At 49.4% G+C, this 13221-nt stretch overlaps 1 protein-coding gene across 2 annotated transcripts; it reads left to right on the forward strand.

Annotated features, from left to right (window-relative positions):
* Positions 1 to 5532: 5532 nt before the first annotated feature.
* DPM2 (dolichyl-phosphate mannosyltransferase subunit 2, regulatory) lies at positions 5533 to 13138 on the forward strand. 2 transcript variants are annotated; one of them, XM_075015543.1, is made up of 4 exons: positions 5533 to 5637; positions 10228 to 10317; positions 11491 to 11593; positions 11869 to 13131. In XM_075015543.1, the coding sequence occupies exons 1-4, from the start codon at positions 5635 to 5637 to the stop codon at positions 11925 to 11927; spliced, it is 255 nt and encodes an 84-aa protein (XP_074871644.1). In that variant the 5' UTR covers positions 5533 to 5634; the 3' UTR covers positions 11928 to 13131. The 2 variants fall into 2 exon arrangements, with proteins under 2 accessions (XP_074871644.1, XP_074871643.1); XM_075015542.1 differs by lacking the exon at positions 5533 to 5637 and adding an exon at positions 5818 to 6101 and having other exon boundaries at positions 11869 to 13138.
* Positions 13139 to 13221: the final 83 nt, after the last annotated feature.

Raw genomic sequence — 13221 nt, forward strand, 5'->3', positions numbered from 1 at the left:
TCCGCTATTTGTGGATTTACCATCTGTCACCTTGCATGGAAGCTGATGACGCCTTACCAATGACAAATTGCTTGTCCTAGAATCTAGAAAGTCTTGTGATGTACTGTCTGGTGACTTGTGATAACCTAGTCAGAGAGCTGAATTAAATCTCCACACACATCTGTGCTAGAACAACTCTGAAATCAGCCTTGGCTGTAGGATTCTCAATAGACTACTGAAGGAGTTAACAAATAACTTTGAACAATAAGATTGTGGGTTAAAAATAAAGGCATCCTTCATCACTGCAGCTAAGAGTTGAGTGAATGTTATCTTTCTGCTAATCTGTTGTTTCAACAGGCGCCTTTTAAAAAAAAAAAAAAGAAAAACTCTCTAACTGCCTCTCCAGCTGGTTTTTGTTTCAAGGCTATTTGACATTTAAGAAACTCATGGTCTAAATGGGAGACAGATCAGAATTAAATATTCAGCTTGTATATTACAGTGTAGAGTGAGCGTGTGTTCAGCCAACAGCCCAGTCTGGTTTCCTTTGGAAGTAAATATTTTGTTCAGGCTTTTCAAACACATCACTATCTCGTTCACAAGGTCTGGGGGAGCAATTAAATGAAATCTTGTGTAGCAGTGAGTAATTCCTAGCCTTCCACGTTCCCTGCCTCTTGCACATGGCTGTATACCAGCAAACAATCTGGAAATTATGATGCTTTTCGCATCTGACTCAGTCCTCCCTGGGTTTTATAATTGTGGAAATCCCCGGGACAATTCCTTGTGTCCGTTAGCTCTTCTGTAACTAATGCCTTCCACATTCTCCAGCCTGTTCCCCAGCTTTGGGCCTTACCCACTCTGTTTGCCTGTTACTGGGAAACAGCATCTAATCAGGTGGGGGAGGCTCATTTTTCTGCTTTGCTGCGCCTTTCAGGGGCGATTTCCGCCAAACAACCGGTAGGTCCCATGAGTATTCAGGCCTCGGTCCTGTGTCTGAGTGGATGAAAACTCATCACCTTCTCCCAAATCCTGGGACTGGGTAGTACAGACTGCTAGATAGGAGTGGCAGAGGGTGGGGACAGTTTGTCTCTTCCTACCTCTCCATCCTGCATCACTGCCACTCGCAGAGGCGGATGGTCCTAGTGCTGACTAATGATGGGAATATTAAACAATTCTCTCCAGCACCAGAGGGATCTGAAGGCCTTTACAACGGGGGAGGGCACAGCAGGGAATGTACTGAGCCTTTGTTTGCTGCTGTTTATTTCAGTAGCACCTGGGAACACTGGGCACAGACAGACCCTGCTCCAGAGAACTTGGAATCAAAGGTCACGTCTACACTCAAGGGAAGACTGATGCTCTGGTGACCAATCTTCCGGGGTTTGATTTAGTGCACCTAGGGAGGATGCATTAAATCACACGGTCACAGCGCCACTGTCCACCCTGGTACTCACGGCAGTTGCGAGGAATAAGGGATGGGAGAGCTTTTTCCTGCTTGGCACGTCAAAGGGGCCTGGAGCTCCAGCTGCTGCCATGGCAAAACTGGCACTGCTCTGGGCCCCTCTGAAATGCCATGACAGCACTGCTCTGGCTGCCTGCAGCTGTCAGAGTGGGGGGCCCCCAGCTGACTGCCCTTAGCCCCACCCCTTCTGCTCTCAACCCCACACCTTCCCAGAGCAGAGCCAGGTCACTCCCCCGACATTGCCTGGGGCCTGTGGTCATAGCTGGAAGCTGTGTAGATAAGCTGATTCCAGCCAGGCAACTGTTGCAGCTGGATGTATGTATCATCAGCTACGTTATTTTTGCTGTGTCTGTCCAGGCAAGATTCTACCATAGTACCCCGCCAGCCCTTCCTGAACCAGAGGTCCCCCTCACCTACCAGCCTCCCAATGCAGCCCCCCAACACATACTGTGCCAGCCCCTTCCCGAGCTAGCACGGGGCCCATGTGCTTGGGTTGTGTATTACAGAAAGTTTCTGTCTAAAACTTTCTTCCAGCCCAACCTCCACTTGCAAGCGGAGCTGCAACAGGGCCTCTAGTCTAAAGCTGATATCACCTCTGAGTGATATCTACCTAAGGGCAAGATGGCTGCAGGCAGAGAGACAGACAAGGGAGTCCAGAGAATAGAGGAGACACTATTGATGCCACAGACACTTCCTTTCCCCCTGTGACTCCTGCTCTACAAAGCTAGAAGATTAACCCTTGGGGGTCAGGTGGCTTGGTGGTTACCAAGGTTCCCTCTAACTTCTTTCCGTCCAGGTGCAGAATGAATTTTATGTGCACAGGCATGTGCAGCTGTGCACCACCAATAGAAACACATGCTGCTGGCTGTGGGTGGCAGTGGGCATGCTGTGAATCACCTGGGCAGCCCCTGAGTCTCTCGTGGGTGGCTGCCAATGTTCCCTCTAATGTTTTTCCACCATGGGCAGGATAAATTTTAAGAGCCTCAAGGCCTGTGTGATATGCACTGCCACTAGAAGCTCATGTTTCCAGTCGTGGGCCCCTGAACTCTTCTGGGTGGAGGCCCAAGCACTCAGCTTACAGGGAACACTGCTCCTGGCCCAAGTGCAGGGAGTAGTCTCTGGCACCACCCTCTGGACTCAATGTGTACGGCTCTGGCAGGAGCAGGGTCTCTCTCCAGCCTGCTGGTGGATCTATGTGAGGGTGAAAGGCAGCTCAAGGACTGTGGCAGGTATGGGGTGAGGTGGACTGTGGGGGGGAATATGGGACTGGCCTGTTAGGGGGGCCACTGTCACTTCCACTTTCTCTTTCATTTGATCCCAGTCTGCTGTGGGTGTAAACCTGACCCAAGGCCAGCCCTGAAAGCAGGAATTCTTGGGACAGCTGCTCCCCCTAGTGGCGGGTGAGCTGTGGGACGGGTGTAACCAGCTGCAGACCTGTCAAAATTCCAGTTCAGGCCCTTAGACCTTCTTTGTCACTGCTCCCTTCTGCCCCCATCTTACACAGCCAGAACAGTGCTTGGCCAAAGGGCTGCCCATGCTGCGGGGACTGTGCGGGTGCAGCCATGAGGAGGGGAGTAGCGGTGTCTGCACACAGAGCGTAGCTGGGCACAGCTCTGAACCAGGGTGGTTTTACCCTGGATCTCCTATGCTGCCCTTTGAAGTGTAGATCTAAGCTGAGGCTTTGTCGGCACTACAAGTGATAGAACTGCAGCGCTGGGGGGTATGAAAAGTCCCGGGGCAGACCCAACGGGAGGAGGCAAAGGGGACAATTGCCCTGAGGCCTGGTGGTTCAAAAGGGCCTGGGGCATCTTGTTGCAAGTGCTGAAGAGCTGATGGGGATAGGCTGGTCCCCCAGTCCCACCCCTTCCTCCCAAGGCCCTGCTCTTTGGGCAGTGCAGAGCTGTGTCCCCCTGCTTGTGCTGGAGCCTGTCAGTGCCAGCGCCCCCCCCCCCCACCTGTGAGGGACAAAGTTATCCTGACTTAACCCCCATAGATGGCACTCTGTTGGCAGGAGGTTTTCTCCCCTGGCCAGACCTCTCTCCTTTGAGGGAGACAGCATGCCCACGCTCTGGGCAGAGCTCTCCCATCAGCATGGATAGCTTCTTCGCTAAGTGCTGCAATGGGGCAGCTACATCTGCCCACAAGCCCTCAGTCTGGGGCCTGACTAGGAAACCCCAACTGCTCTAAGGCCCCATCTCCTATGGGGGGGCGGATCTCCAGTCAGTCCAGCCCTCCTGTGACACACAAAGCCCACTCCGTGGTCACTGGTCAGGTCATGGGGTTTCCCGCTCCTTGGCCATCAGTAACCAGACACCAGAGCTGAGTCTCCAGCCAGGCTGGATGGATGCAGTACTGCTGAGGTGATGTGAAAGTGCTTCCCCCATAACCTTGCTGCGTCCATGCAGGAACTGGGATTAGTAAGGGGCTGCAAGAGTTACTTGTTGAGCGTCAGCGAAAGTAAAGGACTACTGTCAAAAGGATGAAGTATGATGCAGCCAGGCCCCAGGTCTTCAGTCTGGCTGCTGTAGGGCAAGGGGCTCTGGATAAAGATCACCAACCCATGTGGGTTGACTGGGTCTCAGGCATAACAGACAGAGTACAGGGAGCTGCAAGTGGAGTGAGCCAGAGTCTTCCAGGGGCTTCTGGACATGTATGGAGTTGGGCAGAGTATTTGCACTACTGTGTGGCAGCGGTGGGTGCCCAGACCCCTAGAACAACCCCCAATACAGCCCAGAGAAGCATCTAGGAGGAGCCTCGAGTAGTCCTCTCCCTGGCCTTGGAGGCCCAAGCGCATCCTTGAACTGGCCTTCTTTCTGTGGGAATTAGAAAGAAATCCCCTCGGGAGCCACCGCAGTGGCTTGACGTTTGATTAAAAACTTGATTTTGCAAGAAGGAAAGCTGGGGTGCAGACTGGTCAGCAAATGCTCCCTTTAGAACCCCCATTTCAAAGGCCGGAGGGGTTTATGCTGATTGTTAGAGCCCTGCATGGCTATAGGAAACAAGCAGTCCTGTGGCATCTTAAAGACTAACAAACTTGGTCTCTGTATCTGCAGCAATGATCCAGGGGTGTTGGTGGGTATGAAGCGGATATCCATGGATTCACAGGGCTCTAGTCTGTGGACTGTTGTGACATTAAGAATAAAGCTTCCGTTATAGTTGCACCTAGGCCTCTGCCCAGTACGGCACACCACAGCTCCCAGAGCAGGGGTCGGCAACCTGCAGCTCCCGAGCCATATGCGGCTCTTTGAGGAGTCATTTGCGGCTCTGTACCCTCCCACTGTTGAAACAAGAGAACTAAATGGAATTGGTTTAACAGCTGGCAGGGCAGCGGAGGGGGGTCTGGCCATTAAACCAATTAAAGTTAATTCCTTTATTTCAGCGGTGGCAGGGCAGGGAGCCACCCACACTGCAGGTGGGGGAAGTGCTAAACCCACGGGAGAACTGGGTGGAAGGAGCTGGAGCCGCACAGCCCCACTGAGAAGGAGGGGGAGGGGGAGGGGGAGGCAGCAGCTGCATGTGGAGTTGACTGAGCAGTACTGCCTGCTGCTGGCCGAGCGCAAGCGCGCGTGCCTGCAGTTGGAGCTGTACGAGACCTTGCACAAGAAGGGTGAGGAGCTGCCCCGCATGCAGCCGGAGGAGCCTGTCGGCTGAGGCAGGTTAAGCTTCGGAAGTGGGGGAGCAGGTTTGGGGCTGAGAGGGCTTAAGCCTGGCGGGGGGTTTCCAGGATGGTGGGTAGAGCTTGAGGATGGGCTGGATGTGGGGCTGAGGCAAGTAAAGCCTGAAGATGGGGGGCAGGTTGTTAGGCCAAGGCGGGTAGAGCCTGGGAATAGGGGTGCGTGGAGAGGGTGAATGCAAACATTGCTCCTTGCGGCTCGAGCCCATCCCCGGGCGCAGCGTTCCCTGCCCCCCCCTTTGCCCCCCATCCCGGGGGGGGGTCACTTCAACTTCATAACTGGCACACGGGGGGGTGCACTGCCAGCCTGGTGCGCTTTATTGTGTCTGTATTTCGGAAGGTCACGTGCACAGGATGCCGGGCGGGGGCGCCGGGTGGCGCCTACATCTCCCATGATGCCTTGAGGCCGGAGTTCCCGGACAGCCCGCATCCCCCATGATGCACTTGTGCCAGGAGAGCTTCCGGGACGCTGCGGGGCGGAAGTGCTGGTCGCTGAGTGGCCTGGCGTGGGGCGGGCGGCGGGACCATGGTGAGAGCCGGGGGGGCGGGTTCCCCTTCAGCTGAGCGGCAGCGGGCACGTGGGGGCGCGATTGGATTAACCCCCCCCCCCCCGGTCAGATGGGGCTGAGGTCAAAGGGGTTCGTACCGCCCCTCCCCCGCTCACATGGGGTGGGGTGAGGGGTGCATAACGCACCCAGCGGCCGCTCAGCTAGGGATGGGAGGGGGGGTTACTTCCCCCTTGGGGCCTTTGGCATCCCTAGGGGTGCTGTGCTGCTGGAGCAGCACCATTCTGGGAATGCCATGAAACCCAAGCCCTGGGCACTTGTGGTTCAGCAGCTCCAACATGGTGGGTTAGTCCATGCCCAGGCCAGGTTCCCATCCTGGCAGTCCGAGTTCTGTCTCTCCACCATGGATCCAGACTTTTCCTCACCCCTTCACTCGCTTGCCTTAGGCTGGGGGATTCCTCCTCCACCTCTTGTCTTGAGAGCAAAGGTTAGTAGTCATGCAGAATGGCACCCATGTTCCACCCCAGAGCTGGCTGTTTTTCAGGGCTGATTAGCACCTTAGGATTCTCATAGGTGGGCGTGGTGTTGCTTGAATCATATGGCATCATGATAAGGCTGTGTTGATGTCTTCAGGACTGTAATCATCATCATCAATAACTGTGGGCTCAGCACCCATTGGTATCTGATGCCTCTCCCGCTATTTCCTTCCATCTTTCCCCGCCCAGTGCAGAGTGGCTTACTTTCTGTAGACTAGCTCTGCACCAATGTACTATATCATCTACCCATTCTTTGTGGGGTCTGCCTCTCCTGTTCAACCTGTCTGTTATGCTGAATACCAGGGTCTTGATTTTTCGTTCGTCGTTCATTGTGCAAATATGCCCAAATAGCTGTAACTCGTGTTGTATAACCTGCAGTAGGTTCTTTTTCAGCTGTATCTTCCTCTATAATTCTTCATTGATGACCTTCTGCATCCATCCTATTCTCAGGATCTTTCTATAACAACTCCTCTCGAACGCCAATATTTGTCTCTTTGAATCTTTTGTTAACACCCATGGCTCACATCTGTACAACATGCTGCTGAATACGCACGTTTTCAAGATGCTCAGCTTCATTCCTTAGCTAATTGCTTTGCTTTTCCAGATCCTATTCCGTCGCCTTCAAACTTGCTCTTGCTTTTGCTATTCTAGTTGCTATTTCCTTCTTAGGGTCTACAATACGTTATGTTGCTCCTCCAATATGTGAATTTCTCTACGTTCTCTAGTTCAATCCCACCTACACTGATCTTCCTTCCTATTTCCTTATCTCCAAATACCATTGTTTTTGTTTTATCCATGTTCGTAATCAGTCCATACCATTTCCCTTCCTCGCTTAACACTTGCATCATTCTCACTTGCGTCTCTTCATTTTCCTTGATGATAACTATATCACCTGTGAACCTCAAGTTGTTAATTGTTATCCCGTGCACAGATATCCCTTCTACCTCTTCCTTGATCTTGTCCATAACTCTCTCTAGATGCGTGATGACGATACTCAGTGATATCGGACCTCCTTGTCTTATACCTCTATTCATTCTAAACCAACTCCCCAATTCTCTACGTGTTCTCGCTGCTGCCTCCACATTGTCATTGATATCCTTCAACAGCCATATTAGTCTGTATCCATTCCATATGACTCTAACATCACCCAAGTCACTTTCTAATCTATACTGTCAAATGCCTTCTGAAAATCAACGAAGCAATTGTAGATGTTCTGGTTGTTTTGTCAAGCCTTCTCTGCTATCAGTCTTAGTGCCAATATCTGCTATATGGTACTTCTATCTTTCCTGAATCCCACTTGCTCATCCGCTATATGTTCTTCTATCTGTGATCTCAGTCTCTCCAGCAGTATCAACATCAGCACCTTGCCTAGATGACTCGTTAGGGCAATCGTTCTGTAGTTCTTGCACTCCAGTGCATTTCCTTCCTTGTGTATTGTCACTAGCACAGATCTTGTCTGTTCCTTATGTGCCTTCCCTTCTTTCCGTGCTATATCACGTAGTTGGTGTATTTCCTGAATCGTACTTTCTCTGCCATATTTAATCATCTCTCCTGTGATCATATCATTTCTGGGGCTCTTGTTGTTCTTTTCATTTCAATGCTCTTTCTGCTTCCTTCTTCGAAATATCAGTCTCACTCTCAGTGCTCATCAGGATATTTCTGTCAGTTCTTCAGTCAGTTTCTCTGAGACTCTCCAGTCCAACTGTGATTTGTATAGATTGCTGCAGTATCTCATCTATCACTGCACAATCTTCTTGTTCTTGAGCACCTCATTGTTCTCTTCGATTGCCATCTGTTTTGGCTAGCACTTTCTATTAATATTCCTAATCATTTTTTTACATCTCCCTGGTTTTACACTCGCTGTAATTCCTCTCCTATATCTTCACACTGCTCCTTTAAGCATTTCACCTGATCACGTCTGGCCCCTTTCCTTATCTCATTGCATTTCACCCCATATTGCTGTTCTGCCCACTCGCAACATCCTTTTGATCTTCAATGCTTTCTTCTCTTGAACCAACTTCAGTGTCTCGTGTGTAATCTACTATTTATTGATCTTCTCTTCTTCCAGAACAGTCTGCTCAACTGCCTCTTCTATTGCTGTGGCTATCCCTTCAACTTTCTTATTTAGGTCTTTCTCTGTGGCCTCGTTCCTAATCTCTTCGAGCGCTGCTCTGTATGCATTTCCTATTTTTTCCTCGCCACATCTCTTCTTTTCTAAAACTGTGTCTTACACTTTCTCTTCAGTTTCATCTTGATGTTTGTGATCACTAGACTGTGGTCTGAGTCTACATCCACTGCTTGGAAAGTTCAGCATTGCTGCACTGATGTTTCCCATCTTCTTGTTATCAAAATCATATCTATCATATTCTTGGACTTCCCATCATTGTCCACTTCCTACAGTCCTTGTACAGGATTATAAGTGTACATAAAATGCAAGGTGATGAGATTCTCGGAATACGTTGATCTCGGGAGTTTTTGGCCAGGATAGAGAAGTTAACATTCCTACTCTTTCAGAGATTGCTTTGGTTCATTAATAGCCTCAGGTGCTGAGGACCTTGGTTTTCCATACAATTTATAATTTAAAAACAAAAAACCATCCCCACTAGCACCGTGCCTCTTTTACATCCGCCTGGATCAAAGTTGGTACAGACTGCAGTGAATCCTCATCAGCCCTTGTGACAACTTCATGGGTTTTCCTAAAACAGGGATCCTCAGACTTCATGACCTGCTTCTGATAGTGAAAACTACTACATGTCCTCAGGACCACGGACCAAAGCCTGAGCCCAGCTGCCCTGGCTGGGATGATGGCTAAAGCCTAAACCCTGATCTCCTGGGCAGGTCAGGAGGAGGGCAAAGCTGAAGTCTCAGTCATGGAGTCTATAACCAGAGCACTGCTGCCCAGGATTGAAGTTCTTGTGCTTTGGATTCAGCACTGGGCGGTGGAGGTCAGGCTTTGGTTTGGGTCCCTGTAACTCTAAGCCAGCCCTGGCGACCCCATGAAAACCAGATCTGGCCCACTTTGCGGTCCCAGCTCAGTTTGAGAGCTGCTGTCCTAAAAGGTCTCCCAGCTGCTTACTGACCTGTTCTGACTCTGCTTAGCTTGTGATTTCTAGGATCATTGCACAGAGGGACATTGCTGCAGGCTCTGCAGAAAAGTAATTGCTTCAGTTCCAAGTGACTGGCTCACACATTGAAGAGCATCTCACAGAGGCATGATAAAAATCTGTCACTACGTCAGAGCACGAAGGGACGAGTTTTTTCACTGAGACGTTTATGGCAGGTTATTTTGCCAAGTATTTTTCCTTTGTTGGCTCTTGTTTCAAAATTACGGTGGTGTCTTTCACGGCCAGGAGTTGAGACTTTTAACGCAGCAGTGTGGTTGCAGCAGGAGTGCTGGGAGAGAGATTCCCCCCCCCCCCCGCCCCAACCCAGGGCTCTAAGTAAGCTGCCCCCGTGATGGGAGTAACTAATTACGCTGGGAGCATGGCTGTAGTCGGGTTGCCTTGGTGCTATACAGCTCTGTAACTTGCTGTACTTAGAGGCAGGGGTGTTTTTCACACCCTTGAGCCAGAAAGTTGCAGTGCAGACAAGTGTCATGTCAATTTTAAAGGATACATATAAATGCATTATTATTTATTTGTGCTACCGTAGCAAATAGGAGTGCTTGTTGTGGACCAGCTCCTTTTGTTACTAGGTGCTATAATATGCATGTATACTTTAAATTTCATTAAGCCATTTGTACTGACTACAGAAAACTTTCGTATCTGGTAGCCCTGGGACCAGGAGGTTGCCGGATATTCAGATATTCTGTGTAACAGAGAGGTGTATTGCGTAACACTGAAGAAAAACAAGATCAGATATTAAGAAACAAACAAAAGCAGGCAAAGTGCTTAATTTGCCAACACCAGTAGTATTGTCCACTGCGAACTTTTACTGTATTTGCTGTATTTTTTTGTATTTACTCTCACTATAGTTATGTTTTCCATAACTACACTAAATTTTCCTTACAGTTAAAATGCTGGTTATTGGAGAGTTGGGCGATTTGAATTGTTTTGACTTGTTACTTTTATGTTCCAGGCCACAGCAACGGACCAATTGGTTGGATTTGGCTTGGTAGCTTTTAGCCTCATTCTTTTTGTTTACTACACCATCTGGATAATTATACTGGTATGGATCCCTGCATGCACTCTGGTTATTGCCATGTTGGTGGCTTCACTGTTGTATTTATTTGTGTACGCTTCCTTTAGACATGTTACCCTGCTTGTCTAGGTATGTGCACACTGAAAAGCAAGTACTAAAAAGGCCTTGTATGGTCTATCCTTCAGAAACTTGTTCTTCTGAACCTTTGCCCAAAGGATAGCTGGAGGGGTATCCATAGCAGTGTGCCTTAATTTGGGTAGGAACAGTGATTTGAATAAAGCAAGTACTACAGTGTTCCACCCATTTGAACCTTCACTCAAAACTCAAACCCAAAAATAGTGCTGGGGCTTTCAGAAAAGAGTGGTTCTGCTATTATTGTTCACTTCTGTGTTTCATCTGTTTCCTGCATCGTGAGAGAAGCGGCAGAACTGAAATTTGATGAGGGTCCATTCTCAAGGGGTCTTCGGTCTGCTATGAAGCAAGAAGTAGAGGAAGTCATACAGAGAAGCATCTTTTTTTTTTTAAAAAACTTTTCAAGCCAGTATTCAGCCTTGAGAGGTTTATTAAAGCTTTGGATTGATATCTGAATCCCTGGCAGCTTCAGTCCAAGTGCTGAACATTTTTGGGTTCCCCCTCTGAATTCAAAAGTTGATTGTTGTTCTGTCACAAACCCTGTTTTGTTTGCACGCTCTTTGATTGTTGGCGTGCTCTGTAACAGTGTACAGGAAGCAGTGGATATAGACATGAAGAGTTCTGCTGCATTTAACTGCACCTGTGATGTCTCTGTGGAGTAAATATTATCATGACTTTCCAAGAGAGGGAAGCCGCTACCCTCCTGGGGGATACGTGCTCTGCTCAGTAACAGGCAACAAGGCGGTCTGAATTAGAACCCCTGAGTTCTTTATATCTATGCGTAAGCCACTAGACAGCAGGACGCAAACTGTCACACTCTTGCTACACTGTCATGGGCTGTTGCACTTGTTCAGCTGCTATTTGCTTATTACTTTGTCTACAGCAGTAGCTAAAGTATTGTACACTAGTCTCGGGTGTTTGAATAGGCACGTTCTCGCTATTTGCGGTTAGTTTTCAAGCCTCAGCTTAATTGTAGCTCCTGGCATTATAACCGTAAAGCTCTGGGTGCTGGAGATCTGTCTTCGTATTGCCCAGCTTAATGGTGTCCTTCACTTGTGTTTCCTGCAGCCCTTCATTGACAGCAAGCATGGGATTCACAAGTTCTTCTTGCCCAGGGAGTATTCTGTGACCATTCCGGTCATCGCAGGCCTCCTCCTGGTGCTGTTTGTAGGTGAGTCTCACTTACGTCTTATTCCAGCCTCTTTAAAAGTGGGTCACTCACATTTCATCTGAATACTGACAGCAGTGAACTGTCAGTATCTAAGGCTCGTGCGTGGTGAACTTCATCACAGCAGTGCCCTGTGTGTGACTGTGATTCCACCACCCTGCTGTGTGCCGCCTCTTCTGCAGAGAGGTTCCACTTTTCATCATAGTGTGCTTGTAAAAAGCTACAGCAGCTGAAGGGTTTTATGTTTTACTCGGTCTCTTGCTTTTTCCTGCATGTAGGGGTTTTTGTAGTGATTGTGATGTGGAAGAACAGGAAACCCGCAAAGAAATCAGACTGAAGACAGCAGGCTGGGAGAGGCAGAGAGAAGGCACCTGGCCTGCAGCATCTCAACTGGGACAAGATGTTTACCTGCAGAAACAAAAGGACACTCCGCTTTAAGACTCTGTCATGTGCTTGAAAGAATGTTGGACCTTGCTGCGCCCTCCTTCCATGGTCCTTATGCTGAGACTTGTTCCCAGCTCTAGTTTACAATTTGCTGCCCAAAGGGAAGTGAAACTGTCGGACCAAGAGAACTCTTCTAGAGAGAGACCGGAACACCAGCCCTAATGAACCATTACCTAGGTTCATGATAATCCTAGCAGACTCCACAGTCTTTGTGCTGTGTATCCTGTATTAAGGTGACGTTGCTCTGGCACTAGGTAGCGCTTGTGACCAAAGGGCCCACTCTTCAGTGACTTTCCTCTCTCTGCTGCAGGCACCTTCTTCAGTTCTGGGGGTTTGTTCTGTCACTTTTAAGTAGTTACTTTGGGGGTGGGGGAGCAGTGGATCGGAGATGTGAAAAAAGAAGATCATGAATAAAATAAAGTGCTTGTCTCTCAGGGTCAGAGGGCAGGCCCGGGACCGAATTTCCTCCCATCTTCCCCCGCCCCCAGCTTCCTACTAAAGAAGCTGTGAACTATCAGCATCTTCTATGAATCATGTTGCTGCCAAGAGGTCACATTCCATCCCCATCTACCTGCTCTTAAACACACTCAGGGTTTCTGTCTCTGGGGAAGGACGGCCTCTGGACCTTGCATTGCTTATTGTAGGGAATCCACCAGCTCTGTAACCTCCTTAACCTGTGGAGGAGGTACTAGAGAGCTGAGGTCCTTCGCTGTTATGCAGAAGGTGTAGTGCTGTTCTCCCTGCTGTTCCATTAGCAGCTGTGTGTGCCTTGAATGGGCTGGGACAGAAAGTCACCCTCTGCTGGACAGTGACCGAGAACAAAGGGGACAGGTGCTCGGATACTAGCCTGATAAAGGTGCTATTAATACCGGTCCAGTGAAGCCACCGGCTCTGCTTTATCCTTAGGAACAACTTTCCATGTCCCTGGCGGTCACAGGGCTGGGTGGAGGAAGAATATTCAGGTGGCTCTTGCTGGGCTGGGCCAGGCTGAAGCATCAGGATGTTTCACTCGTTAACGAGCTGAGCTGCTTCAAAACTCACAGGTTGTGCTGGCAGCTCTGCGAGTAGGTGAAGAACTGGAGTCTCAATAAATCTTCGTAGTGTCTCAGACTGTGTTCTTCCTCTGCCCCTTATGGGTGTAGCGGGGGGAGGAAGGAGAGTAGGAGAAGCAAACTTGCCCCCCAGAT

The sequence above is a fragment of the Carettochelys insculpta genome, chromosome 21 (assembly GCF_033958435.1).
Source record: "Carettochelys insculpta isolate YL-2023 chromosome 21, ASM3395843v1, whole genome shotgun sequence".
Lineage (NCBI taxonomy): Eukaryota > Metazoa > Chordata > Testudines > Carettochelyidae > Carettochelys > Carettochelys insculpta.